The sequence below is a fragment of the Aspergillus versicolor genome (assembly GCF_001890125.1).
Source record: "Aspergillus versicolor CBS 583.65 unplaced genomic scaffold ASPVEscaffold_3, whole genome shotgun sequence".
Taxonomy (NCBI): Eukaryota; Fungi; Ascomycota; class Eurotiomycetes; order Eurotiales; family Aspergillaceae; genus Aspergillus; species Aspergillus versicolor.
The window spans coordinates 2,392,977-2,418,836 of NW_024467526.1; the positions used below are offsets into that span (position 1 = coordinate 2,392,977).

Below are 25,860 nucleotides of genomic sequence, written 5' to 3' on the forward strand. Positions count from 1 at the left end.
TCAAATACTCCCATCCCATAGTCGAGACGAGCAGTGCTCACCAGGGGGCATAAGGCGGATCAGCGCATTGCAGCAGGGCTGCCAACATCTAAGAGCACGGCTAGGCAATCAGTCGAGTATAGATGGGACTCCTTGCTCTCGAACAACAGCAGATACGAACATCAGCGATGATTATAGGTCTTTGGCCAGTCTCCATCGTTTGTAAGCGAGCACGATTTTCCAGGCTCAAGGCAAATTACGCAAACTCGGCAGCCAATATCTAGAAGAAGGAAATGTACTCGAGATCTTCATGATTGCGAAAGACGGTGAAGTGAGTATTGGCCGATAGCAACGGGAGCCCCTTCAGAGCGGGACTGTCATCGATCTCTGAAAACTATGGAAAATTCGCCTAAGCATCCCGGTCTGAGAAAGGTGTGACATGAGGATTTGGATCGGTCCAATCAGAGGGGTCCCTTGCCGAGGGAGAAAACCGAGCGGCGCAGAGCGGTTCCTTTCTGCATCTAGTGTTCCATCGCTGGCTCCCGTATTCTGTGGAGTCTCGGCCCGCCATCTTCTTTTATTGTTATACTTCGCACGAGCCTATGGAAGGAGAAACCCAGCAGAATTTCTCTTGGGTTTCAACCAGAAGTGTCATCGATGATGAGCTGCAATCCTATCATCGTGCGTTAATGCCGATGATCCTCATGAAAAATTAATGCCTGACCCCATTTCAAATCTTGAGGCACGGGCCCTTGTCGCGTTTGGGATATTCCTCCGGTGCGCATAAAAGGCAAATTCGCTTTGGTACCATTTGGTGGTATTATGTGGATGGAAATTCTAGAAGCCGATGCCAGGCTAGGTAGAGCCTAGCGAGCTGTGATCGTACCTGGGCTGAGCACTTGAAGGTTCAGATAAAATTTGATTTCTAAGATTCTCGCGGCGCTGGATCTGGGCTGTAAAGCTCCGCAAGGTTGAAACGCTTTAGCTTGTCATAATCGCTCCCTGCAACACTCATACTGATGAGGTTCTGTGTACTAGTTAGCCGCGCTTGATGTTTTTTTTGGCTGAGTGGGGAGTTCTAGAAGTCTCACCTGAACTATATCAACCAGAATTATCAAATCATAATTCTTCAAATCAACCGGATGTTCGGGGCCCACAACATCCGCGATAGTTTTGATCATAACGTCCCTATTGAATTTCTTGTTGCTTCTTAATGAAGGTCGAATAGCGTACTTTGATTAGAGCGTTTGTTAGCAGCCCGACTTCGAGGTTGCCCGATAGATTGTAGGCGTAACAAACCTTCTTCGGTGGACCTCCAGAGTGAAAGTGAGGTTTGAGAATCTCTCGTGCAAATTCCTCCACGTCAACGCTGAGGGTCTTTCGAATGGAACGTGCAGGGATTAATCGTTGAATATAGCGGCTGCGCTTTTGATCCGGTTTGGATTGTGCATCGAGACAAATCTGATGCACGAGCTTTTCAGGATCAATTGATTTATCAAATCGTACGAATACGACTGGTTCAGTTAGTACTAGTGATGGTGTTAAGAGTGTCATCACGTACTACAAGGCAGGTCAAACTTGACCGTTTCAAATAATGATGACTTTGTCGTCGTATTTGGTTTCAGGCCCTCGATTTCCTTCTTTATTTGGGCTTCAATATCATCTTCATCGGAGTTAGATTCAGCTCCGTCCCCGCCATTTTCAGGGCCTTCCACGTGCTAAAATGACAGACATATTAGGACTCAAGGCTCGCCTATTTGGCGAGAAGGGATTTGCCTTCTCCAAATATTTTCATCTTCACTGTAGAATACTTACCTGGGTGAGGAGGTCCAAAATTTCCGCAGCACACTTGTTCTCTCTTCCAATTTCGCAGGTAACAAACACTCCCCAGTCACCAGTCTCAACACTTGATCGTGGAGTGTGAGCTAGAGCCCGGGCCTTTTGCCATTTGTTGCCCCCCTGTATGATACTTTAGAGACAATCCACAATAACGAACGGACAGCGAAAAAAATAGAAACAATGATAGTAACCGGCTAGAGTAGGCAAACCTTTCTTTTCTTGTGTGACTGATCAGAGGGGTTTTCCGGCATCTTTCTTTTTCCACTGTCGGCCATCCCAAGATACAAGGTATAAGGGCGCCTTTCACTTAGGGCTGTCCGATTTGCAGGAGGGGTATGTTCTCGTAGTCTTCCTCGCAAAAAGTGTGGTTCCCCAGAAATTCTTGACGATCATCGCAGTTGGTGGTGCGTGGTTGAATTATTCCCGTCCTGGTTTAGCGGGGCGGGACTGGGAGAAGCGTCAAACCAAGACCAAGATTCACCGGTCCTTCAATGCTTGACATGCTCTCGGGATTTCCAGGGCCTTAGCATGTGGTATTGCAAATCTATAGGTCTCAGACAGTCTGGCCAGATCATTGTCACGCCACGCTATACAAGTGGTGCAATATGCCATCAACAGTTTGTAAAAATGGGGAGACACTTAAAGCGGTCTGGATGCATGACATCACATTGTGTTCATGACGTATTACTCAGGCAAGAAGTTGAGCTCCAGTTGCGATAAGAACTGCCGCTGTGCAGTCACTGCTGGCCACAAATGACAAAATAACAAACAATTCTGTCACTGAACTGCACCATCCCTAGTCTTGATTCTGAAGGCCTCAACATGACCGACATCGCTACGAGGGAGCTCCGCCAGCCAGTTGATGTCGGCGAATACCTTTTTCGCCGGCTACATGAAGTCGGAGTTCGGTCGGTGCACGGCGTCCCTGGTAAAGCTACCTAATTGAGCCCGTAAACCCAGCCGCTTTGTTTTTGCTAACTGTGTTATAGGGGACTACAATCTCACGGCTCTCGATTACATATCAAAGTGTGGGCTTCACTGGGTTGGAAACTGCAATGAACTAAATGCGGGTATGATCGGTCAATTAAGCAGCAGCCGACAAGGCTGGACGTACTGACTTCTTGCCAATAGGGTACGCCGCGGATGGTTATGCTCGAGTAAATGGGATCGCGGCGCTGGTCACTACATTCGGTGTTGGTGAGCTCTCTGCTATCAATGCCATTGCAGGTGCCTACTCAGAATTTGTTCCCATCGTCCACATTGTCGGCCAGCCTCATACAAGGTCCCAGAAAGATGGAATGCTGCTGCACCACACTCTGGGTAACGGAGACTATAATGTATTCTCGGCGATGAACAAGGGGATATCTACCGCTACGGCGCGCCTAAATGATACGCACGATGCTGCTACCCTCATTGACAACGCCATTCGTGAATGTTGGGTTCGCAGCCGGCCTGTTTATGTCACGCTTCCCACGGACATGGTCACGAAGAAACTTGAAGGGGAAAGACTTAAGACCCCCATCGACCTTTCGCTTCCCGCCAACGACCCGGAGAAGGAAGATTACGTAGTTGACGTGGTGCTCAAGTATCTACATGCGGCAAAGAACCCGGTCATTCTGGTCGACGCCTGCGCCATTCGCCATAGGGCTCTCGAGGAAGTACACGACTTAATCGAAGCATCGGGGCTACCCACGTTTGTGGCACCTATGGGCAAGGGTGCCGTCAATGAAACGCATAAATGCTATGGTGGTGTTTACGCTGGGACCGGGTCTAACCCAGGCGTTCGTGAGCAAGTCGAATCTTCGGATCTCATTCTCAGCATTGGTGCCATAAAATCCGACTTTAACACAGGTGGATTCTCGTATCGCACTGGACAGTTGAACACCATCGACTTTCACAGCACCTTTGTACGAGTGAGATACTCGGAATATCCAGATATTAACATGAAAGGGGTTCTACGCAAAGTCATTAAGGGACTGGGCTCTGTCAAGGCCAACCCGGTGCGAAATATATCAAACACGCTTCCAGAGAGCGAAAAAAGTTCAAGCGAACAGAAAATCACCCATGCATGGTTATGGCCCATGGTGGGACAGTGGCTGCAAGAGAACGACATTGTGATTACTGAAACCGGAACTGCAAACTTCGGTATCTGGGACACTCGCTTCCCATCCGGGGTTACCGCCATCAGTCAGGTTCTTTGGGGCAGTATCGGCTACTCAGTTGGCGCGTGCCAAGGTGCTGCTTTGGCCGCGAAGGAACAAGGAAATCGCCGGACAGTGCTGTGGGTGGGTGATGGTAGCCTACAACTCACTTTGCAGGAGGTCAGCACCATGATAAGGAATAACCTTAACCCAATTATGTAAGTTCAGCGGACCCAGGTATATTTCCATGAAGCTAACGTGGAAAAAATAGTTTTGTCATCTGCAACGAAGGATACACCATCGAGCGGTTTATCCACGGTTGGGATGAAAGTTACAATGACATACAGACCTGGGACATCAAGGGCTTGCCGGTTGCATTTGGCGCGAAAGATAAATATAAGGGCTACAAAGTGACGACCAGGGACGAACTCAAGAAGTTATTCGCCGATAAACAGTTCAGCTCGGCTCCATTTTTGCAGGTGGGTTTCACGGCATCCCGATTCGATTATTGAAGTGCTAATTTAAGCAGTTGGTTGAGGTTCATATGCCTCGCGAAGATGCCCCTGCTTCGCTCCGGATAACAGCTGAAGCGGCGGCGGCTGGTAATAAATAGGAACAATAACCCAAGGCTTTGTGGATATAACCTTCGCCTCAATTATACTAGTGATTAGTCTAACCATCTAATGATAGCATTTCATTAGCGTGAAACCCAGGATATTGTGGGGTTAATGAAAACGGCAGAATGTCCTTCTCTCGGTTCTTTTGGCCTCGGTATGAAATGTAGAGGAGAGCTCGAGGGCAATTGGGTTGTGTACCAACAGTGGCTTTACTTCGCGTAGTAGTAGTAGACGCAATGGCAATCATATGTCAGCCTTTTTGAGTTTTGACGCACGATGTCGGGGAAGATCCCTCGGTGGAGAAAGAAGGAAGAGGTTGGTTGACCGTTTGGCCGTTGCCTTGTTGCTTATCGCGAAAGCCACGTGATCGAAAGAAGGCATGGCGCTAAGCCGCCAACACAACGACGAGGCTGTGATGAAACGTTGGGCTGGACCTCAACAGGCGTCTCGAGTTTCCCGAGCAGCCCTATCCTAATTCCTTGTGGGGTGGCTTATTGATAATTATCCAAGCGCCCGAAATCCGATGGGCTGTCATAGTTTTCTCCAGCGTTGGACGTTGTGTGGTAGGTACGTTTGTTGCCCTGTGTATGCGCAGTCCCCCTCTGCAACCCGGCTTCTTTCTTTCGGCGCTTACATCCTCGGATTCTGACTTGACTCAAGAAACCACTAGGCTTGATTGCCCATATCCTGGCTAAGGTTCCTGCCAACGATCCGATCTCGCCGACCGCAACTGAAGCGAAAGTCTTTGTCTCTCCAGCCTGCGACCTCGAGTCCGGGACTGAATCAGGCTCCATGAGCTGGCCCATTGCAATACTGCATCTTCATTAATTAAGCCACTCGCTTAGTTTATAAGGATTGTTCGGGCAAGGAGGAGTTTAACCTATACTTTCCTGCACTCGCATAGTTGTCTATTACGGAACGTTTTCTTCGATCGCAACCCCAACGATACTGGAGGAATCGCGAAAGGCTTTATAGGCAATGAGCACTTTCAGCGGGGCATATAAACCGGGCCTTTACCTTACTATCACCAGGACCCAGGAGAAAACTTGATAACGAACGGAACCTGGATTCATCGATTTTTCGTTTATCGCCAACCGTACATCTTCGGCATTGATGATACCTGATATTTTGCAATATGGACGGCCAGCGACAGCAGCCGTATATGCCAGGACCGCCCCTTTCGGCGTCCCAGCCATCTCAGGCTCATATTATGCCATTACCACCTCCGCCCCCTCGATACACTCCAGCACAGCCCCAGAATGTAGTGCCTCCGCCGCCGCCTGGACCTCCTCCCGGGGCGCCATACGGTCCTTCGAAGCTCACTAATCCCCAGCTTCAATCACAAAATAATATGGGATGGCCGAGTTGGTCTGGGCGTGGAGTACACCAATATCTTCCACCACCTCCGCCCCCCCCAATGACCCATGCGAACCAGTCGTCCTTTACTCGCCAACCTACCATGCAAAATCACAGCGCTACCTCCGCCACTTACGTCCCATCAGCTGGAACATTCGGTCCCGGCGTCGGGATTCCACCGTTCGATGTACCAACGTTCCCACCGTATGATCCTCCCGGTACTATGATTCCGGGCGACAGACCACGACCTCCGCTTAAACAATCATATGGACATGGCGTGCATAACATCCCTAACTATCCGGAAGGAACTATTCCATCTACCCCCTCGTCCCACAACCCTCCCTCACAAGACTCCCCTCAACCAAATCTTCAAACCACGAGCCAAGGGAATGAATTGGCCAAATCCTCTAGCCACCGACATAATAACAGTAATACTACTGTTGGTGGCATGTCAGCCAGTGAAGCGGCAGTGCAATGGCCATTGGATCGGGTGTTGATATGGCTTGCGAAGAATGGCTTTTCCAATGAGTGGCAAGAAACATTCAAGACTCTAGAACTCGAAGGAGCCGAGTTTCTGGAGTTGGGTCATGGGCAAAATGGTCGACCACCGAACCTCGGAAAATTGCACAATGTTGTTTATCCTCAACTCCAAAAAGAATGCGAAGCTAGTGGCATAATCTGGGACCTTGGCCGTGAAAGGGATCAAGGAGTGCGCTTGCGGAGATTGATTCGTCATATTCATGGCGATGAAGATGGACAAGGTAGTGCTCCGGATGAAGGTGCTGAGTTTTCGCCTAATTTCCCAAGTGCCACACAGGTGCCTGTCTCTCCGAGCATCCACTCAGCGACTATTTCCAATAGTCCGAACCTCAAAGCGTCGAGAAACCCTTATACCAAGCAGCGAAATTTCACGACTCCTGGTTCTATTAGTCAGGATAGTGCTTCAGCAGAAATTGCCATGACCGAGGGTAGCCCGATGATGCACAGGGCAGAGCTATCTCGCCTGAACAATGTCGGGTCCGATCATCAGAGGAAAAGTCCCTCCATGTCCAGTGATAACGGCTTATTCGCAATTCCACCTCAACGGCCCCACGAAAACAGCCCTAAAAGTGGAAGCCCGGCTACACAGCATGCTGCGCTATATTCATTAAATGCACCTTCCATGGGCGACGTAAGCTCGAAACATACGCGAGCCCCTAGTGGAGAGCGTCGGTACTATGAAACTTTTAAGCCCGATGGTTCACGCCCTTCGCCGCAGGAGTATTCCAATCGTCAGATAGGTGGCCACAATAATCCTTCTTATTCAAAGGATCATCGCATGGGGATCTTTAACTTTTGGAGGAAACCAAAATCCAATGACCCCAATAACCCATCCCCCGACGATGCGATCCCTGGTTCTCCCATCTACTCTAAATACCACAATAATAGCAGCGATGTGTCCGTAAATGAACGTCCTGTATCTGCGACTTTATCCGACTATGAGAAGTCGGCGATGCGATCAAAACTGGCACATAAAGGGAGAAGGTTTATATTCGCAACATCAGACGGTGTGAATTACCGACTGATTGAGACCACCGATATTGACTCTGTTGAGACGCTCCGCGCTTGTATTTGCCAAAATCTCGGAATCACGGACTGGCCTGATGCGCAGATATTCCTGACTGAACCTGGACAATCAGAACATGATGAACCTTTGAACGACTCCTTCTTAGTTTACAGCCAACGTACAAAATCGGATCCATTTGGCTCTTTGAAGTTGTTTGTGAAAGGCTCTCACCTTCGTCCTGGACTGAATGCCTCCTCTAACGGTCCGGGTCTTGGGGTTTCTATCCCGGAAAAACCTGCTGCATCACCAACGTCCGCCGTACCTCGGAAACCGCTGGACGGTGAAGCACTTAGCAGGATCTCACCACTTAAACCCTTCTCCCAGCAGCAGCAAAATGCATTGGTCGGTAAACTACCTCTCCGAGACAATCCACAATCGAACAATGGAGTTTCTCCAGTTGGGGAGGACACAGATGGGACACTTCAAGAAGATTATAAGCGGGAGCAGGAACGGAAGCAGAAGCACTACGGTACCCCGCCTGCGCCTCTGCCCTTGGCGAGGCCAGACGCTTATAATAGCGAGACTGGGTATCGTCGTAAGGGTGTCATCAACTTTGACAAGCCACGTGTATCACCCTACGAAGACAAGAAGTCTGATGGTCTCACACCGTTCCGGAAACCGCCTTCCGCACCGCAGGAGTCAAATACACTCAGCAAGGTAAATTCGCTGAGGAAGAGGGATAATGAACGCCCGCGCGCCCAGCGATCCAACCAACCACCTGGCATTAAAGAGATGATGAAAGATATGGGAATGATGACCGGTGCCGTCGGTAACCCTCTACCGTCGCCCAATTCGGTGAACTCTAGTACTCCAGGTAAGACACCATGCGATTTCTGCATGCAATTGTTTTATCCCATTCGTTGCTTTCTTCTTGTTGGGGTTAAGTTTAGCTTGCTAACGCACCTCGATAGATGGCCCCCATAGTGCCTCTGATTCAACAACTGATCAGGGTAACCAGGGGACGTCACCACTTACAAACGCTAGTTCCTCACCTACCAATACCCTGGCTTCCTCTGGATTATCCAGGTCAGTAAGTCAGAACAGGAAATCTGTCGGACCGGAATTCGACTTTGAAGAGACGGAAGTATCCTTCCAACGCTCGCCCGCCCAGGACGATGATTCCGATAATGATTCGGATGATGGTCTATTTGCGATTCCACTGGCAAACACTAAGACCCCTGTCAAAGACGAGGGAGTGGTACCTGGGCCTCCAGGCGATCATCAAAGACCACGAAAACCATCTCTTACCGTCAATACTGAAACCAAGTCTCGAGCAGGATTGTCCGTCAGTTTCAAATCCCCCAGTGCTACTCGCGAGACCTTCGCAAATACAAGTGGTGATCCAAGCAGCTCGGCCACGCCCTTCCATAATATGACTTCCTCTCCAGAGGAAGAAAAGGTGCCATTCAGAAGGGATTCGTTCGCACGAGACGATGTTTGGGCCAGCCGTCCACCCGTCGAAGGCGTCATCAATAACCTAGACGACTTCTTCCCTTATATTGATCTAGATGCGCCCTACCTTGATGGGCAGGGGACATCACCGCCTTCCTCTCCCGCAAACAGAGTTGCAGCCGACAACGAAATCAACCGTAGAGATAAACACGAAGGCGCCTATTACGGGACACAACCTCCTTCCAACCCGGCTGACACTGTGCTGGGTTCTGCTGAACCAACGATGAAACCACAGGATCATGGTTTTGTTGCGCGACGGAATATTAACCGATCTGGTGGTGGTGGTGGCGGCGGCGGCGGTGGCCTCACTCGAATGAAATCCATCCGAGAGGTTGCTAAAGGCGCTAATCAAACAACTAGACAACGAAGTGTTGCAGCTTCTAGCGGGAACAGAAGAACTGGAGATGTACACCGTCGCAAGAGCACCAAAATGTTCGGAGCCAAGATCATGCAGATCAGCCCGAAACCTGGCAGTCGACTCAGCCAGCTTGACCCGATTCCCCAGAATAGCGTGACGTCGAGTTCGAAACCACAGAGACAGCCTACTTTCCGCATCATTCGCGGTCAGCTCATTGGTAAAGGTACATATGGTAGAGTTTATCTAGGCATGAACGCCGACAATGGTGAAGTTTTGGCCGTCAAGCAAGTGGAGATCAACCCGAGAGTGGCAGGGCAAGATAAAGATCGGATAAAGGAGATGGTCTCTGCCTTGGACCAGGAGATTGATACGATGCAGCACCTTGAGCACCCTAACATCGTGCAGTATCTTGGATGTGAGCGCGGGGAGCTGTCGATTTCCATCTATCTTGAATATATTTCTGGTGGTTCCATCGGCAGTTGTCTCCGGAAGCACGGCAAATTTGAGGAGAGCGTGGTCAAGTCTCTTACACGCCAATGTTTGGAAGGGCTATCCTACCTTCACAATTCAGGAATCCTCCATCGCGATCTCAAGGCAGATAACATCCTCCTAGACCTCGACGGATCGTGTAAGATTTCCGACTTTGGAATATCCAAGAAGTCAAACAACATCTACGGAAACGATTCCTCGAATTCAATGCAAGGTTCAGTATTCTGGATGGCGCCCGAAGTCATCCAATCGCAGGGTCAAGGCTATAGTGCAAAGGTTGATATCTGGTCCCTCGGCTGCGTGGTGCTCGAGATGTTCGCTGGTCGCCGACCTTGGAGCAAGGAGGAAGCCATCGGCGCCATTTACAAACTTGGCAGCCTCAGTCAAGCGCCTCCAATCCCAGACGACGTGTCAATGAACGTTAGTCCGGCTGCGCTCGCTTTCATGTGGGACTGCTTCACGGTGTATGTGACAATCACCTATTTTCTTTTCTGAGTGAATCTTTAACTAATTCAATTTTCATTCAACAGAGATACATCCGAACGCCCGACAGCGCAAACTCTCCTCACCCACCCATTCTGCGAACCCGATCCAAAGTACAATTTCCTGGATACGGAGCTTTACGCGAAGATCCGTCATGTTCTTGCAAGCTAAGATGCTTATCGTCTTGAAGTGGAATTTTGAAGAGTAATACGTCATTTTTTCCTTGCTTATAGCAGGCCTCATACCCAAATTCGTTTGTTTTGTGAGCGATGATATGAGTAATTTTTATATAGGGAAAGCCTTAGCGCTTGCTTATTTTTTTTTTTTTTTTTTTTTCCCAAGGGTCGGCTTTTTCAGTTCTGTCCTCCTGTGGCGCTGGCGGTCCTGTACCTTTAGCTAGTGGAGTTTATAAAATCCGAGTCGCTTCCTGGAAACATACCTGCTTCTGTTGTTGTATACAAACAAGAAGTATATAAAATTCAAACATGGTACTAAGAATATATTTGACTCGAGAAGGATATCATTAACCTGCGTCATGTGCATGTTATGTACATGGGGGATTTGAAGCCCGTGCTATCTACATGTTCAAGAGAAAAAAGCCCTATCGAAACTGAGACCCCAAGCTTCCAGTTCTACTCACACTCCGGCTGGGAACTTGATCGTCATCCTGTGTTGCAACACCAACCCGGAAGATCCCCTCACACCAGTCTGCAAATGTCTCGACGTCCCATACAGCATCTTCACGTCCTTTACCCTTCTTGCTGACTGGAACACCCTTGTTCTTCTCAGAGGAGGTGTATTTAATGAAGAATTCTTCGTAGATTTGAATGACGCGATCCTGAACAGCACCAACAAGAGTTTCTTTCATACGGATATCGTCGAGGTAGTCGTCAAGAACTTTGCGGAGGCGGGGGACCTCGTTTTCAATATTGTTGCACGTCGGGTAGATAAGTTCGCCGCGTTGGAGGTTTCGTTTGTCAACGAACTTTGATGGGAGAGATGCGGTCATTTTACTAGCGAAGCTGTTGATAAAGTCGTTGATTACTGTTCTCAGCCGTCCGTCCAGTTCGACTTTAGCGTCCAGCATGTTTTCGACCACTCGAGGGAGGAGGCCGTGCCCGACGAGTCTCATTAGGTTGCGAGGGTTGAAGAGGCCGCCGCGCTCGCGGAGTTCCCAGAAGGTACTTGTGACACCGGAGAAATCGAAAGACACTTCGGGGGCGACATATTCGATATCGAAGGCGACGATTTGTTGTTTTAATATTAGCAAGTGGCTCATTAAGAATAGTGATCCGTCTATTGGAGATTTGCTAGATATTGATGTGCTAGCGTGATGGAGCGAGTCTGTCGTTTGATGGACGATTTGATGTGCAAGGTCATCAAAAACCGTGGACTAGAATGGCAACAAGGTTAGTATCCGTATGGACTGAGATGTTTGAGAACGCGGTTGTACATTTACAAGACGGTATATCCGGCTCAAAAGCCACACAGCCTTCCGGAGGGTCGGGTACCACGCATCAGGGGCGTTTTGAGACTCATAATCCCATTTCAGGTCTTGCTCGACTGGCGTGTCCGTACCATCTTCAGTTGACTTCGTTTGTTTTGGCGGGTTGAGGTATGCATCTGTATGTGAGACCTTTCTTCCTGATATCTGTTTCTCAGATACAGATATCGACAGCTGTTTGTTGCGAGAAGGATATTCGAGATCCTCCTGGCGCGGCTTGAATCGTTCAATCTCATCACGGAGGAAAGCCTGCGCACGGAAGACGAGGCGGGTCTGCACGTCCTCCAATGCTGGCTGAATTAGCGCTGAGAAATCAAGCTGATTCGCATCCGTATACTCTGCCTCTTCCTCTTGGTCAAATAGATACCGAGTCTGGAGCAGAGTACAAAGCTGGCACAGCTTGACAATTTTATCTTCGTGAATAATTCTCGGTCTCAAATGGTCATATAGGGGTTCACAAATGGTCTCTAGAAAATCATATAGACCACCATGACCATGAAACCATTCGCTCCACAAGTCGAATTCATCTAAGCAAACTCCTCGGACATAGCTAATACTTGCGCGAGCAAAGGCAACCAATTCGCTCGAACTGCTCGGAGCCTGTGCGATCTCACCTAGCCTCCGACGGACCAGTGGTATAATAAGCTTTCCGCGCGTAGCTGCATAGTTGGTATGAAGCTCATTAAGAAGACTTTGATATTCAGCTTCTGTGCCTTGATCAGGGTCTAACGGCGGGACGGCTCTCTTCTGGATCTCCAGGCCAATTTGCTTCAATTCAGGTGCGCCAACCCTAAACTTTGCATAGAGAAGAGCAGATAATGCAGTGTCGTTGAGCTGCTTGTCTGCGACCTTTTTCGAAACACTTGCATATACCTCGCGAAGGGAAGAGACGAAGTGGCCTCGGATGAGCGTTAGAGCGCGCGTTAGAAGAAGCCGGTATCTTGATCGGTAAACTTCGGCTTCCTTTTGCTCCGGCTGAAGGGAAAATTAGCAAAACGGTGATAGACCTTGGGAACAGCAATTCTCACGTGTGCCTCCATGTAGTCCAAGCATTCGTCCAGTTGCCTTAACATGTCTGAGAAGTCCTGCCCACGCACAGTATTTCCCGCGCCTGGCGCATTCAGCCTTCGAGAGGCAGGGTCTAGAAAATCGTAGAATTGAATGTTGTACTCAATGTCCGTCACCAAGCCCGTGTCGCGCTTCTGGGCTGCAAGGAGCCCCTCGCATTGTTTCTGGAAGTTGGACGTTTGCGCATCGACCGTTCTGAAATCTTCGGAGAGTCTCGACAGAACATTAAGTGTAGATGATGTGTCTGAAAGCAGCGTGTCTAGATGATATTTGGATGTCTGGAGTTCGTTAAGGCAAGCCCTAGAGACAGTAACAGGTTAGTGCTTGTGACCAAATGATGTTGGGGGGGGGGGGGAGATGCCCACTGATACTCATCATAACTCGATTCGAGCAAACTAGATTCAACATCATTGTACCACTGAGCAAACTCAAGTTCATTATGGATCTCAGCAGACTCGTTTAGCTCGTCTGGGGTAGTCTCGAGCTTCTCAATCTGGTTCGCCTTGAGGTCCAGAGGCATGCCCGATGGGGCGGTTTGCCGGCGACTTCGCTGTCCTGCAGTTTGCGTAGGCATTGTGTCCGAGCGGTGGTCAAGCGTCCTTATGAAGTGTGGCTCATGATTCTCCCACCGGTCCCCGACGTAAATTCATGTCGATCGCAGCGATTGATAGATAGTCGGTTATCTGTTGTCCTCCGCGTGGCCGCTTTCGAGACCGCCATTCTGCCGCTGCCTTCCGCCTTCCGTACTGACGCAAAGCTTCGCGAGCTTAATGTTTGCCATGATCTCATCTCCGAACAGCTCTCTGGATATGTGCTTTTGATGTGCAGCTGAAGACATCATGTGGGTTAATCGAATGCGACAGCCTGCGGTAAACGCGACCGCCTTTTCGCGTCAACTCAGAGGGGTCAGGTCAACGGTCGCGCTCGGACGACGACACTATGCAAGCAATCAGCGAGAAACTGCAGAGGGTCGTCCCCAGCCCTCAAATTGGTTCAGGAACTCTCTCGCATTCGCCGCGACAGGAGCGGCAGCCTTCATCATCTACTCATATGCTACCAGTACAGGCGAGAGCGAATTCCTGAAAAGCCTCCCAGACTCATCCAGGTCGATTGAAGATCTCTCCGCCCAATACATACAAAGGAAACGCAGCTTGAAGAGTCCCGGCTTATATATATGGGGTACGAACGAGTACAAGGTGGTGGATCCAGATGCCAAAGAGTCTGTTGTCAAACATCCCCGGAGGCTGTCTTATTTCGACAACCACGTATTGAGAGACCTGAAGCTTGGGGAAACGTCTGGGGCTGCTATCATCGAGAACGGTGATCTAGTACAATGGGGTAAAGGGTATTCCGAGACTGATTTCAAACCCACAAAAACGCTAGCTGGGAAAAATCTAATCTCATTGTCTATGTCCCATGATCGTATTGCCGCTCTATCTTCTGATGGCAAGGTCTACTCTCTGCCGATCTCAAGCCACGACCAGTCATCCGGCCGAAAGACTGACGAGAAATCATGGGTACCTTTCTGGACTGGCAAGGCGAGCCTGAGCTACCGCCTTATTCAACCAAGCTTGAAGCTGGGAGAGAAAATAACCTCCATCAGCGGTGGTCAGGAACATGTCCTTCTCCTGACGAGCTCCGGGCGAGTATTTTCTGCTGCTGCATCAACTGAGAATTTCCCATCCTTCGGACAACTAGGAATCGCGGGCCTGACCTGGGCGACTAGGCCACAAGGACCAGTGGATGCTCCTCATGAGGTTAAGACTCCGAACGGGGTAAAGGTCACACAAATTGCGACTGGTGACTACCATTCGTTGCTGCTTACCAAGGAAGGTGACATTTTGGCGTTTGGCGACAATTCCTTGGGGCAACTCGGAATAAGGTTTGACGCAGCAAAGCCTTTCCGCGACACCCCTACGCAGGTGCCTATTAGAGACCTTTACCGCGAGGGTGGCCACCTCCCCCAAGCAACTGGCATTGCGGCTGGCGGTGCGAACAGTTTCTTCCTTGTGGATGTCCGACAGACCGGTCCAACTCAAGACCTCAAGGGCGCAGGAAAAGTTACATGTGACATTTGGACCTGCGGCCGGGGAATCTGGGGTGCGCTTGGGAATGGCAAGTGGACTCACTTGCAGGACCGTCCCATCAGATTGAAGGCACTTAGTGGATTAGTTGAGTACGACGAGGCGACAAAGGGATTATTGCCTATCCGTTTGAACGATATCTCTATTGGCACGACCCATGTATCCGCCATTCTAGGTAACCTGACACATTTGAATCGCGCCTCTACGTCCACCCTGGAGGGCCCTGACGACGCGGGTCTAGATGTGGTCTGGTGGGGAGGAAACGAGCACTTTCAGCTTGGAACCGGCAAGAGAAGCAACTTATCCAAACCAGCCCATATCAACGCACCTCCAGAGACTACGCCGGATGGTGATAAGGAAGTCGCCAGGCTCCAAATCTTACCTCGCCATCGTGGAACGGTGGCCGGCCGCAACGTTAACATGCGACAACGGGTTGAGTGTGGGCGACATATCTCCGCGATCTATTCCGGGCTCTGAGAGTAAAAGTCTTTAATCTTCTGCTTCATGATGTATGATAATTTGGATAATTTGTATAACTAATTTCACTCTTAACCATCGAAATGTTTATTTAACTACCTTGTAATTGGCAATGCAAACGAGGCAAACATCCAAGTTCCGCGGAGGACGCTCGGACCAACGCTTATCGTAAAAAAAAATTCCAGCGCAAAAGCAGCGAAACATTTCCAAAGCTCTCACCACTTACCAATCCCCACAGCCAGCCATCATGCCTCGCGAAAACCAAAAGCGCGGTCGCAGAGCGACGGATAAGGCGAAAAAGGAGGAAACCAAGCGAAAGCGCGACGACGCGCCTGAAGATTCGACAACGAAGCGATTAAAGCCTTCAGCGGACGAAGCCATCACCGCCGGCGCAGACTACATACCTCTCGACATCGAAGAAGGAAACCAAACCGAGGCACCTGCGCATGATGACATGCCATTCTATGGTCTTCTCGATCCCGAGGAGCAGGAATACTTCAGCAGAGCGAATGAGATGTTGGAATTGAATCAGTTCCAAGATGCCGAGGAGCGAAGGCTGTTTGTGGACAGTGTGTTCCGGGAAGCGAGGGGGAAAGAATTGAAAATTGCCTGCAGTCAGTCGTGCTCGAGGCTTATGGAGAAGCTGATATCGGTGTCGGATATTTCTCAGATCCGGAGGTTGTTCAACAAATTTATCGGTCACTTCTTGACGCTCGTGCAGCATCGATTCGCGAGTCACTGCTGCGAAAGGTTGTTCATCAGTGCTGCTCCCGGGGTGTCACAAAAAATCTCGAAATCGAAGCCCAGAAAAGATGATAACGACGAAGACGAAGATGACGATCCCGAGCCGGAGCTGTCGCTAGCGGAGATGTTTATGCAAGTTGTTGAGGAGTTGCAAGGGAACTGGGGATACTTGTTGACGGAACGGTTCGCATCGCATACGATCAGAGTCCTGCTCCTCGTGCTTGCCGGAGAGCCGGTCGATGTGTCTTCGAACGATTCGGTTGTGGCCAGTCGAAAGAAGGAAAGACTGGGAGTTGTCGGCGGGGAATCTCAAGAAGTCACTGTGACGGAGAAAACGAGTGTTCCGGAGTCGTTTGAGACAACGTTGAAAAAGGTCATGCAGGACATGGTCTCGGTACTTGACGACACCTATTTACGGGCGCTTGCAACCCATCCTGTTGGCAATCCAGTTCTGCAGGTGCTGGTCAAACTGGAGCTCTCTCACTTCGGAAAATCGAGTGCCAAACAATCCAATTCAATCATAAAACGGCTGATTCCAGATGAGAACTTCGAAGAGGACTCTGAGAGTGCAAGATTCATTCGAGGTCTACTTTACGACCCTGTGGGTTCACGCCTCCTCGAGACGATGGTACGGTGGATGCCAGGGAAAATGTTCAAGTCGCTCTACAAGAACTACCTCCGCGAACAGATGAGCTCGCTTGCGCGTAACCAAACCGCCGGCTACGTCGTACTCCGAGTTCTCGAACGACTAGGAAAGGATGATTTACAAGCTGTTGTAGAGCAGATCGCGCCCAAGATCCCTGGCCTCATTGAACGATCGCGGACGATCGTACCCAAGGTGCTGATTGAAAGGTGTCTAGCCCGAGGAGTTGACACCAAACCACTCGCAAAAGCGCTCGGTGCTTCGTACGACTCTGATCCTACCCGCAGGATTGAACAAATGCTTCGACTAGAAACCACGACAGCCGATGGTGGAAAGCCAGACTCAGCAGACAATGGAGCCGTAGCTGATTCGTCCTCAAAGCCCGCTGAAAAGCTCCACGGCTCGTTGCTCGCACAGACTATTCTCACGGCCCCTGGGCCATTGAGCGAGCTAGTATTTTCGAGTCTTCTTGCATTATCACCTGAGGTTCTCCTAAGTATGTGCAAGGATCCAACCGCGTCGCGAGTCGTCCAACAGGCCCTCACATCGTCCGCATCCACCCCTCAGTTCCGCCGACAGTTCATTACTCGGTTTACGGGTCACTTGAACGAGCTTGCGCTTGACAGCAGTGGATCTCATGTGGTTGACGCGCTGTGGCCGGCCACCAAAGATATATACTTCGTGAAGGAGAGAATGGCGCAGGAGTTGGCGGCAAATGAACTGGCCCTTCGGGACTCCTTCGTCGGCCGTGCTGTTTGGCGAAACTGGGCCATGGATCTCTACAAGCGCCGACGGGGTGAGTGGGCAGCCAAAGCAAAGGGAAGGGATACCGGCAGCAACGATTCTGGAGAAAAGCCGAAGTCGCGCATCGAGATGGCGCGTGCCAGGTTCGCTGCCAAGCAGGACGGGCCTTCAACCGGTGCGAATGCGGTAGCTGCAAAGCAATAGATGTTGAGGTTTCATATTAGCGGCTTTGATTTTAAAAAGTATGTATGTTTACGACCGAATGCATAAGATAATTAGCATAGATAGTATCTTCAGATCACACAGATTCCCAGGCGCAAGTTTCGGCCCCGTAGTCTCTTGTTCCGAGTTTCCTCGGGTTGAAATAATCTCAACCCGCCAGCTTCCCCGAGGTGGTCCCTAAAGGTCTATAGTAACTTCCCTAGTGCGCTACCAGCCCGAAGCCGGGCAAATGGTATAGACGATGGGATACCTGTCAACGCCTCGGTTCATGATGTCACGGCTCCAGTTGGTGTCGCCATTCCCACCGGATCCGCAACTGGCGCGGGCCCGTTTCGACGACCCCCCACGTTGGTGAAGAGGGGCATTTTACATTTATTCTTTTGATTTATTCTTTTATAATCGCCTTGTTTGATCTCTACTGCCAATTGCTTGTCGTCGCGCGGTTTTCCGTCTCTTCCGTATCCTATATTCGTTCAAGCCATGGCTACGACTTCGCCTACAAGTCGCGCAGATGAAGTACAAAATGTGAGTCACAAAGTGGCTTTACTTTGCGGCCGCAGAAACAATTGACAGTTTTTATTACCCGGAACTTGACGTGGGATTGTTAAAAGCATTATACTGACAGAGTCTTTTTCAATAGCTCCTTAGCGCAGTCCAAGATCTTTTAATTCCCTTTATCCGTGCAGCCGACGACGACAACCTTGGTCCGAAAACGCAGAAAAACGGCGTCAACACGAGTAATGGAACAAATGGACATCACAATATAGTTGGGTCATCGTTGGTAGATTACAAGAAGCCCGAAGAGCTACAGGATATCCTGCAACTGAGGCTCCCGCAGCAAGGTACCGGGCAAGACGGCCTGATCGATATCCTCCGCAACGTTCTCCGCTACTCGGTCAATACCTGGCACCAGGGATTCCTCGACAAGCTGTATGCCTCAACAAATGCTCCTGGTGTGGCCTCCGAGCTCATTCTCGCGGCGCTGAACACAAACGTCCACGTCTATCAGGTCTCACCTGCCCTGTCCGTCATTGAGAAGTATACTGGACAGCAGCTGGCCGCGCTCTTTGGGTTGACTGGACCGCGCGCTGGTGGAATCTCAGTACAAGGTGGCTCAGCATCGAATACAACGTCCATCGTCATCGCGCGCAATAATCTATATCCCAGCACGAAGAGCGACGGCAATGGCGATTATAAGTTTGTCCTCTTCACTAGTGCCCACGGACACTATAGCATCGAGAAGGCGGCGCAGATGTTAGGGCTGGGCAGCAATGCGGTTTGGTCAGTTCCAATCGACAAGGAAGGGCGAATGATCCCTTCTGAGTTGGAGAAATTGGTGCAGAAGGCATCGAGCGAGAACCGCACACCGTTTTATGTCAACGCAACCGCCGGTACAACAGTCATGGGCTCCTTTGATCCCTTCGAAGACATTGCAGCTATTTGCAAGAAATACAACTTGTGGCTGCATATTGACGGTTCCTGGGGAGGCTCGTTCGCCTTCTCCCAGCGTCAACGACACAAGCTCGCGGGTGCAGAGAAAGCAAACAGTATTGCCATCAACCCACACAAGATGCTTGGAGTACCAGTAACCTGTTCCTTCCTGCTTGCTGCCGACTTGCGGCAGTTCCACCGCGCCAATACCCTTCCTGCAGGGTATCTCTTCCACAACGGAGAGGAAGACAATGAGGACGCAAACGGCTTAGAAGGTCCATCCGAGCTAGATTCCGAGTCGCCAGAAATCTGGGACCTTGCAGACCTCACACTCCAATGCGGTCGACGCGCAGACTCCCTAAAGCTCTTCCTCAGCTGGTCATACTACGGAACATCCGGATACGAGCGCCAAATCGACACAGCCTGCGATATGGCTGCATACCTCGCGACCTTAGTCCAAGACAACCCGAACTTCATCCTCCTTAGCCAGAATCCCCCTCCATGTCTCCAGGTTTGCTTCTACTATGCCCCCGGTGGAAACCTATTACATCCGCGAGGAGCAAGCGTCGTATCCGATGAAAACAAGCGGGCAAAGGCCAACAGCAAGGTTACCGAGCAGATCACTCATGCAATTGTCGGGCGCGGATTTATGGTTGATTATGCGCCTCCTAGTGGGGATGAAAACGCGGTTGGGGATGGCAAATTCTTCCGGTGTGTTGTTAATGTCCAGACCGCGAAGGAGACGGTTGAAGGGCTAGTGAAGGCGATTGAAGATGTTGCCCCGGGAATTGTGGAGGGTCTCAAGGCGGAGGAAGCATCACTGCCGAAGAGGAGGCCTGGGGAGCGGGGGCATGGGCCTGTTGTTCATCATGTATAAGCAGTGGTTTGAGCCGTTGTAACATATAAATTCTGATATAGGTTAGATGGGTAAATTGGATAGAAGACCCAGGATATAAATGCCAATGATTAAAGGTTATACTATAATGAAGTTATATGATGCATTTCTACACCTCTTATTTATGCGCTGTAGATAAAATTAAAATTTATAACTTAACTGCACAGGTATCAAAAATCCGTAAAATCATCCTTCAATTCCCGATCTCCACGCGCTTCTCCAAAACACTCCTCGCCTCCGACTCTGTCAAATTCTCAATACTCAACTCTGAAAGCATCTCTCTCGCGCTCTCATTGTCTTTGAAAAGCCTCTTCTCGACTTCCCAGAGCCCCAGGTCTCTGCCAGCTACTGTCTCTGTAGAAGGTCCAGCTTGGTCGTCGGTTTTGGCCGTTTGTGACTCGAGATTGAGGAGGAGAAGACCCTCATCCAACTTCTTTACAATAGATTTTGAGCCTCCTGCTTGGACTGCGGAACCAAGAGCTGCGTCCACGACGCCGTGTAGATGGTCCATGTCGCTTGCCAGCTGGGCGGCGCCAGAGGTAGAGAATGTATTCCTCATAAGTATATTGGACCAGATATAAGTTTGAGTCGAGAGAAGAACCTGGCGAACGATTCGACGGAGCGGCGCGACCCCTAACGCACGAGAAAGAAACGAGATTGTTGTGGAAAGGGTGCGCATAGTTGGTGCTAGATCCGCAGTCGGAGCTAGGGGCCCAGTTGCAGGGTTGGCGGGACCAGAGATTGTTGCCCAAGTGGACACGCGAGAGTAGGGTTTTAGAGCCGACCGCACGTTGGACGATACGGTTGAGGTGATTATGGACTCTGAACGTAGTCTCAGACGACGGTATGCCGACGCGGTCTCATCGAATAGAGCTCCTTCCGGATTTTCGTCTGGAGAGCCAACTTCATGGCCATTGTTCACAGCTGGTGAAGTACGTGAAGCTACATCAGCTATTGACATAGACCCCGCGACATTTCTCCCGCCATCTCTATTCTGCTTCACGCGCTCTTGGAGTTCAGACCAGAGCTCCACAAAGAAGACTTCGTTGCTCCAATCATCCATCTTCTTTTCGAGATATTCCGCGCTTCCGAAGACTCTACACAGGCGCTCAAGCCCGGCAATTCCCTCGACACTTGCTTGTCCGTCTGCTCCCTGCACGGTGCGTCCAATTGTTGAGGTCATTGCAAGATAAGCTTCGAGTGCAGAATGTAGGCGTTCGTGGAATTGGTCGAATAATGTGATCTGGATATCTATCAGAAACCGTAGTTTCTGGCCGAAGGATAACAGGGGCTGATATCGTTCGGTGATTGTTTCCAAAAGGTCGTTCACGCGGATGGCAGCTTTAGTGGGCTTGGTTGCAGATATCTCAACCCCTTCGTAGTCAATGTGACCGCTGTCTGGTGTATCCACGATTTCTTTGTAACGGGCGAGTGCAAAGTCTTTCTCGACTTGCAGCCACTGATCGAACCATCCTTCCTTAGACAACACCTCCCATGTAAGTCCCCTCCAATCTTCTTGCGAGTAAGGGTCGGGCAAGTAGTTCCAGGTTTCACGAATATCGTTATCATAGTTCATCAATTCATGAACGAAATGGCTGAGTAGTTGAGGGTGTGTAGAAATGTGAGGAAGGTATGTCGATATTTTATGTCTCAGCATGGGTAAAATAGCTGTGATATAGGCATCGGAGGCATTGAGAAAGTTCCATGCCAGTTGATCCCCCACAACCAGCGACTTTTGGTCAAATATGGGCTGGAGGAATGAAGTGAAAAAACCGCCAAAGCTGTTCAGTAGATCCGTCGTATGCGCAAGGAAGTATTCGGGCTACATCGTAATTAGATTTGAAGCACAGGAAAATATCTTGAAACATACCTTGTCAAGTCTGTTTGTTGGCTTATCGCCACTAAAATGGTATTTGAACCGAAGTTCCAAAGGATGCACCATGGCCTCCAACGGAAACAAAACAGGCGGTTGGACACTCTTATGGCTAGCGGAGTCATGATTCTCGAGTTCCCTAAGATGATATCAATTAGTAGTGAGCGTAAAATAAAGTCTTCCGGGAGAAACGTACGGGATCTGCAGCTCGAGTAGCAGCTCAACATTGTCAGCCCACTGTTGTCTGAGGCTTTCGGGAAAGTTCAGGTCTTTGGACGGCCATTTCATCTGCTCTAGAGTTGCTCGAAAGCGCGTTGTAAACTCGGTTTTCATGTGTTCCCTGAGCTTAGACGTCAATCTCCCTACGTAGTCCACTAGATGCGGGCTTGCGCCTTCGGCAGCTGGCTGGGCCTCATTTAACGACTCCACCATATTTCGCAGGCGAGAATATGACGCGATAGCCGCACGGGGCTCAGAATTAACATTCTGCAGTGCTTCCTTACTGTATACCATCTCAGCGATCATGGCCAACGAAGGAGCGTCTTGGTCGCAACGTACCTTAATTCCTCCGCATCTTTCAGCAATGTAACATAGCCCCTCGATAATTCAAGCCTTCGCAATTTCTGAATGCTGGCTTCGAAGCGTTTCGCCGCCTCATCGCTGGCATCGGTCCCCGTCAAGGCCCTTAGTCGTCGGTCGATATCGGCTTGCTGGTCATTGAAGGCTTCAGCTCGTTTGCGGGTTGTCTCGACATGATCGTTAGAGGTTTGGGTGGCATTGGAGAGGGCTTCCCTGGCTTCAGCTAGCTATATAAAATTGCTTAGCAAGAAGTAAATATTATTGACAGAATTGTGCATCCGAGGGGCTGTTCATACCTGCTTCCGCTGGAGCTCATGCTGGGCCCGCAACGTAGAAAGTAGCGACTCAAGACTTTCGAAATCGGCAGATGTCTGTATCTTATCATTAAGATAGTCCTCTACTCTGGTACGCTCATGCGTTGACAAAGTAGACAGCGGATTTGCCATTTTGCGGCGTTGGTGGGGGGAAGAGAACGACGAGCTGTGAAGCGCAAGGTGTCGCAAATGATCATCGCGGCCAGCTCCGCCTCCGAGTCGGAGCTCGACCTTTGCCAGAACAACCAACAGCCCTTCGTCGCCAGCGCATTTGACAACATGACGTCGAGAATGGGCGGCAATCCAGCGAATTTCAAGTTTTTGCAACCTACATGACCGTACATAATCATAATGTCTAGCCCTGCAAAAAAGCGCAAGAGGGATGCCCAAGTCCAGCCCACTCGCAGCATAGCATCGTTCTTCCAGGGCCAAGCCGCAAAAAAAGCTGAGAAAACAGAGCCGACCTCTTCCTCGGAAGACACCAAGCAGAACCTATCCGACGAAGCTCTTGCTCGGAAGCTTCAAGCTGAATGGAATAACGAAGAAGCTGCCGCAACCCCCGAGGCCGTGCCTCCATCCGAACCGACCGCCAAATCCCCGCCTCCAGAGGATGGTCGAGAACAAAAGAAAGCGAAGGCTAAGGGTGTACTTTCACTGCAATCTTCTTCTGGTACAGAAGACACGATATCTCTCTCTGTCCCTTTCGACCAAAGTCCTTTGACATTTGATTCCTTAAAGTACGCTCGGGAGTTGAAAGCGCATTGGTCGACAGAGGGCGGCAATGCTTCGTATGCCCTCCTTACTAGAGCTTTCATTCTCGCAAACGCAACCACAAGCCGCATAAAAATTGTTGATACCTTGGTCAACTTCCTTCGTGTTCTCATTGAAGGAGACCCGTCCAGCGTTCTTCCAGCAGTATGGCTCGCAACAAACTCCATATCGCCGCCTTATCATGAACTCGAGCTCGGGCTTGGTGGGTCCTCCATATCGAAAGCTTTCAAGAAGATATACGGCCTAAACAGCCAGGGTCTCAAGTCCTTGTATGATAAGCTTGGGGATGCCGGTGATGTGGCCTTTGAGGCGAAAAAACGTCAGAGTTTCACCTTGGTCAAGCCCAAGCCATTGAGTATAAAAGGTGTCTACCAATCTCTTATGAAGATTGCCATGAGCAAAGGCAGCGGGAGCCAGGAAAATAAACAACGTACCGTTGAGAAGCTACTGCAAGACACCCGAGGTGCGGAAGAAAGTCGATACATTGTTAGGACTCTCGTTCAGAATCTACGCATTGGCGCCGTGAAGACGACAATGCTAATCGCACTTGCAAGGGCCTTCTTACTCTCTAAACCAGGAGGTGCAGACTTCCTTGTTTATTCCCAGGAAGATTTAGCTCGTCTCAAGAAAGACGAACTCACAGACACCTACGGAAACGCAGAAGAACTGGTCAAAGCTTCTTATGCTAGACACCCAAGTTACAACGACCTTGTTCCCTGTCTGCTTGAAATTGGGGTTAGTGAGGAGCTCCTCCTCCGGTGTGGACTCCAGCTCCATGTCCCGCTTATGCCGATGCTGGGCAGTATTACTCGAGACCTCTCGGAGATGCTGACCAAACTTCAAGGACGAGATTTTACCTGCGAGTTTAAATACGACGGCCAACGCGCCCAAGTGCATTGTGATGAAACGGGGAAAATCTCGATCTTTTCACGGCATTTGGAGCAGATGACAGAAAAATATCCTGACCTTGTCTCTCTCGTACCCCAAATACGCGGGGAGGGGGTTTCCAGCTTCATTCTAGAAGGCGAAGTGGTTGCTGTAGATGAAAATGGAGAGCTTCAGGCCTTCCAGGTCCTTACCAATCGAGCGAAGAAGAACGTTGAAATAGGCGCCATCAAGATCGATGTGTGCCTTTTTGCATTCGATTTGATGTATTTGAATGGCACACCTCTCCTGGACCGGCCATTGCGTGAGCGAAGGGGGCTGCTACGAAGCCTCTTCGTGGAGATTCCGAACCGATTTACCTGGGTCAAGAGCCTTGATGCCACGTCAGCAGACTCTGAAATGGTTTTGGAATTTTTCAAAGGAGCGACTGAGAATAAGTGCGAGGGGATAATGGTCAAGGTACTCGACAATGCAGCTGCCACGAACGGGCCAGTACTCTTATCGAACAACGCCGCTGCTTCTGACACGTCCGAGATGCCAAACACGCCCGCGGAAGCCAGCAGCATCAAACCGTCAAAGGGTGGTCGTCGAAAGGCGTTATTGTCCTCGTATGAGCCGGACAAACGGCTTGAGTCCTGGCTCAAGGTGAAGAAGGATTACAGCGCCTCATCGGAGACATTAGATCTAATTCCCGTGGCTGCGTGGCACGGTAATGGGCGAAAAGCCAAATGGTGGTCCCCTATTCTCCTCGCGGTCCGCAACCCTGAAACGGGAAGTCTGGAAGCGGTGACGAAGTGCATGTCCGGTTTTAGTGATAAATTCTACCAAGCGAACAAGGACAAATATGAAGAGGGGACCCCAAATGTTATATCCCGGCCAAGCTATGTTGAGTATAACAGTGAGCCGGACGTGTGGTTTGAACCACAGGAGGTATGGGAAATAGCATTCGCGGATATCACCCTCAGCCCTACGTACCCTGCTGCTATTGGGTTGGTGAGCGATGAACGGGGCCTTAGTCTCCGGTTTCCCCGTTTCTTAAAAGTCCGGGAGGACAAATCCATCGACGAGGCCTCTACGTCAGACTACCTTGCACTACTGTATAGGAAGCAGTCGGATCGTGCAAGGGCTGAGGAGACAGCGAATACAGATCAAATTATGGACGTCGACGACCAGAATCCATAACGGACCTTGGACTGGTCTTTAGATATAGACCTTTTCTGGGATATACTCTCTCACCTTAGCCATATAATCCCTGCAACAATAACGAACAATATTTTGGATTCTTAGCAGCATACGTATCATGGAA

At 50.0% G+C, this 25,860-nt stretch overlaps 7 protein-coding genes across 7 annotated transcripts; 4 read left to right on the top strand and 3 right to left on the bottom strand.

Annotated features, from left to right (window-relative positions):
* Positions 1-904: 904 nt before the first annotated feature.
* ASPVEDRAFT_51653 (THUMP domain-containing protein) lies at positions 905-2,069 on the bottom strand (the record flags this gene model as incomplete). Its single annotated transcript, XM_040814509.1, has 6 exons — positions 905-1,006; positions 1,071-1,211; positions 1,279-1,493; positions 1,541-1,697; positions 1,795-1,938; positions 2,028-2,069. The coding sequence occupies 6 exons, from the start codon at positions 2,067-2,069 to the stop codon at positions 905-907; spliced, it is 801 nt and encodes a 266-aa protein (XP_040666237.1).
* Positions 2,070-2,324: 255 nt separating this feature from the next.
* ASPVEDRAFT_189511 (alpha-keto acid decarboxylase family protein) lies at positions 2,325-4,572 on the top strand (the record flags this gene model as incomplete). The annotated part of the gene is made up of 5 exons (XM_040809047.1): positions 2,325-2,746; positions 2,808-2,888; positions 2,950-4,177; positions 4,231-4,438; positions 4,486-4,572. The coding sequence occupies exons 1-5, from the start codon at positions 2,641-2,643 to the stop codon at positions 4,570-4,572; spliced, it is 1,710 nt and encodes a 569-aa protein (XP_040666238.1). The 5' UTR covers positions 2,325-2,640.
* A 1,139-nt stretch (positions 4,573-5,711) lies between these two features.
* bck1 (putative MAP kinase kinase kinase (Bck1)) lies at positions 5,712-10,332 on the top strand (the record flags this gene model as incomplete). Its single annotated transcript, XM_040806473.1, has 2 exons — positions 5,712-8,352; positions 8,450-10,332. The coding sequence occupies 2 exons, from the start codon at positions 5,712-5,714 to the stop codon at positions 10,330-10,332; spliced, it is 4,524 nt and encodes a 1,507-aa protein (XP_040666239.1).
* Positions 10,333-10,804: 472 nt separating this feature from the next.
* Positions 10,805-13,555, bottom strand: ASPVEDRAFT_189516 (Golgi transport complex subunit COG3). The gene is made up of 4 exons (XM_040809048.1): positions 13,258-13,555; positions 12,853-13,192; positions 11,774-12,799; positions 10,805-11,713 (listed from the first exon to the last, which is right to left on the bottom strand). Exons 1-4 carry the CDS (start codon positions 13,464-13,466, stop codon positions 10,922-10,924), a joined length of 2,367 nt encoding a protein of 788 aa, XP_040666240.1. The 5' UTR covers positions 13,467-13,555; the 3' UTR covers positions 10,805-10,921.
* Positions 13,556-13,731: 176 nt separating this feature from the next.
* ASPVEDRAFT_51657 (uncharacterized protein) lies at positions 13,732-20,114 on the top strand (the record flags this gene model as incomplete). The annotated part of the gene is made up of 4 exons (XM_040814511.1): positions 13,732-14,111; positions 14,136-15,408; positions 15,692-17,759; positions 18,460-20,114. 4 exons carry the CDS (start codon positions 13,732-13,734, stop codon positions 20,112-20,114), a joined length of 5,376 nt encoding a protein of 1,791 aa, XP_040666241.1.
* A 211-nt stretch (positions 20,115-20,325) lies between these two features.
* ASPVEDRAFT_128466 (RINT-1 family protein) lies at positions 20,326-23,030 on the bottom strand (the record flags this gene model as incomplete). The annotated part of the gene is made up of 5 exons (XM_040806555.1): positions 20,326-21,954; positions 22,003-22,144; positions 22,202-22,507; positions 22,564-22,811; positions 22,881-23,030. The coding sequence occupies 5 exons, from the start codon at positions 23,028-23,030 to the stop codon at positions 20,326-20,328; spliced, it is 2,475 nt and encodes an 824-aa protein (XP_040666242.1).
* Positions 23,031-23,249: 219 nt separating this feature from the next.
* Positions 23,250-25,736, top strand: ASPVEDRAFT_82049 (putative DNA ligase I; the record flags this gene model as incomplete). The annotated part of the gene is made up of 1 exon (XM_040817128.1): positions 23,250-25,736. One exon carries the CDS (start codon positions 23,250-23,252, stop codon positions 25,734-25,736), a length of 2,487 nt encoding a protein of 828 aa, XP_040666243.1.
* Between the last annotated feature and the right edge of the window lie 124 nt (positions 25,737-25,860).

Bases quoted from the DNA above. Each gene is read 5' to 3' on its own strand.
- ASPVEDRAFT_189516 (XM_040809048.1), bottom strand. From the start codon at position 13,466: ATGCCTACGCAAACTGCAGGACAGCGAAGTCGCCGGCAAACCGCCCCA. The intron at 13,193-13,257 runs GTGGGCATCTCC...TACTGTCTCTAG, and splicing joins TCGAGTTATGATGAGTATCA to GGCTTGCCTTAACGAACTCC. The intron at 12,800-12,852 runs GTGAGAATTGCT...TTTTCCCTTCAG, and splicing joins TGGACTACATGGAGGCACAC to CCGGAGCAAAAGGAAGCCGA.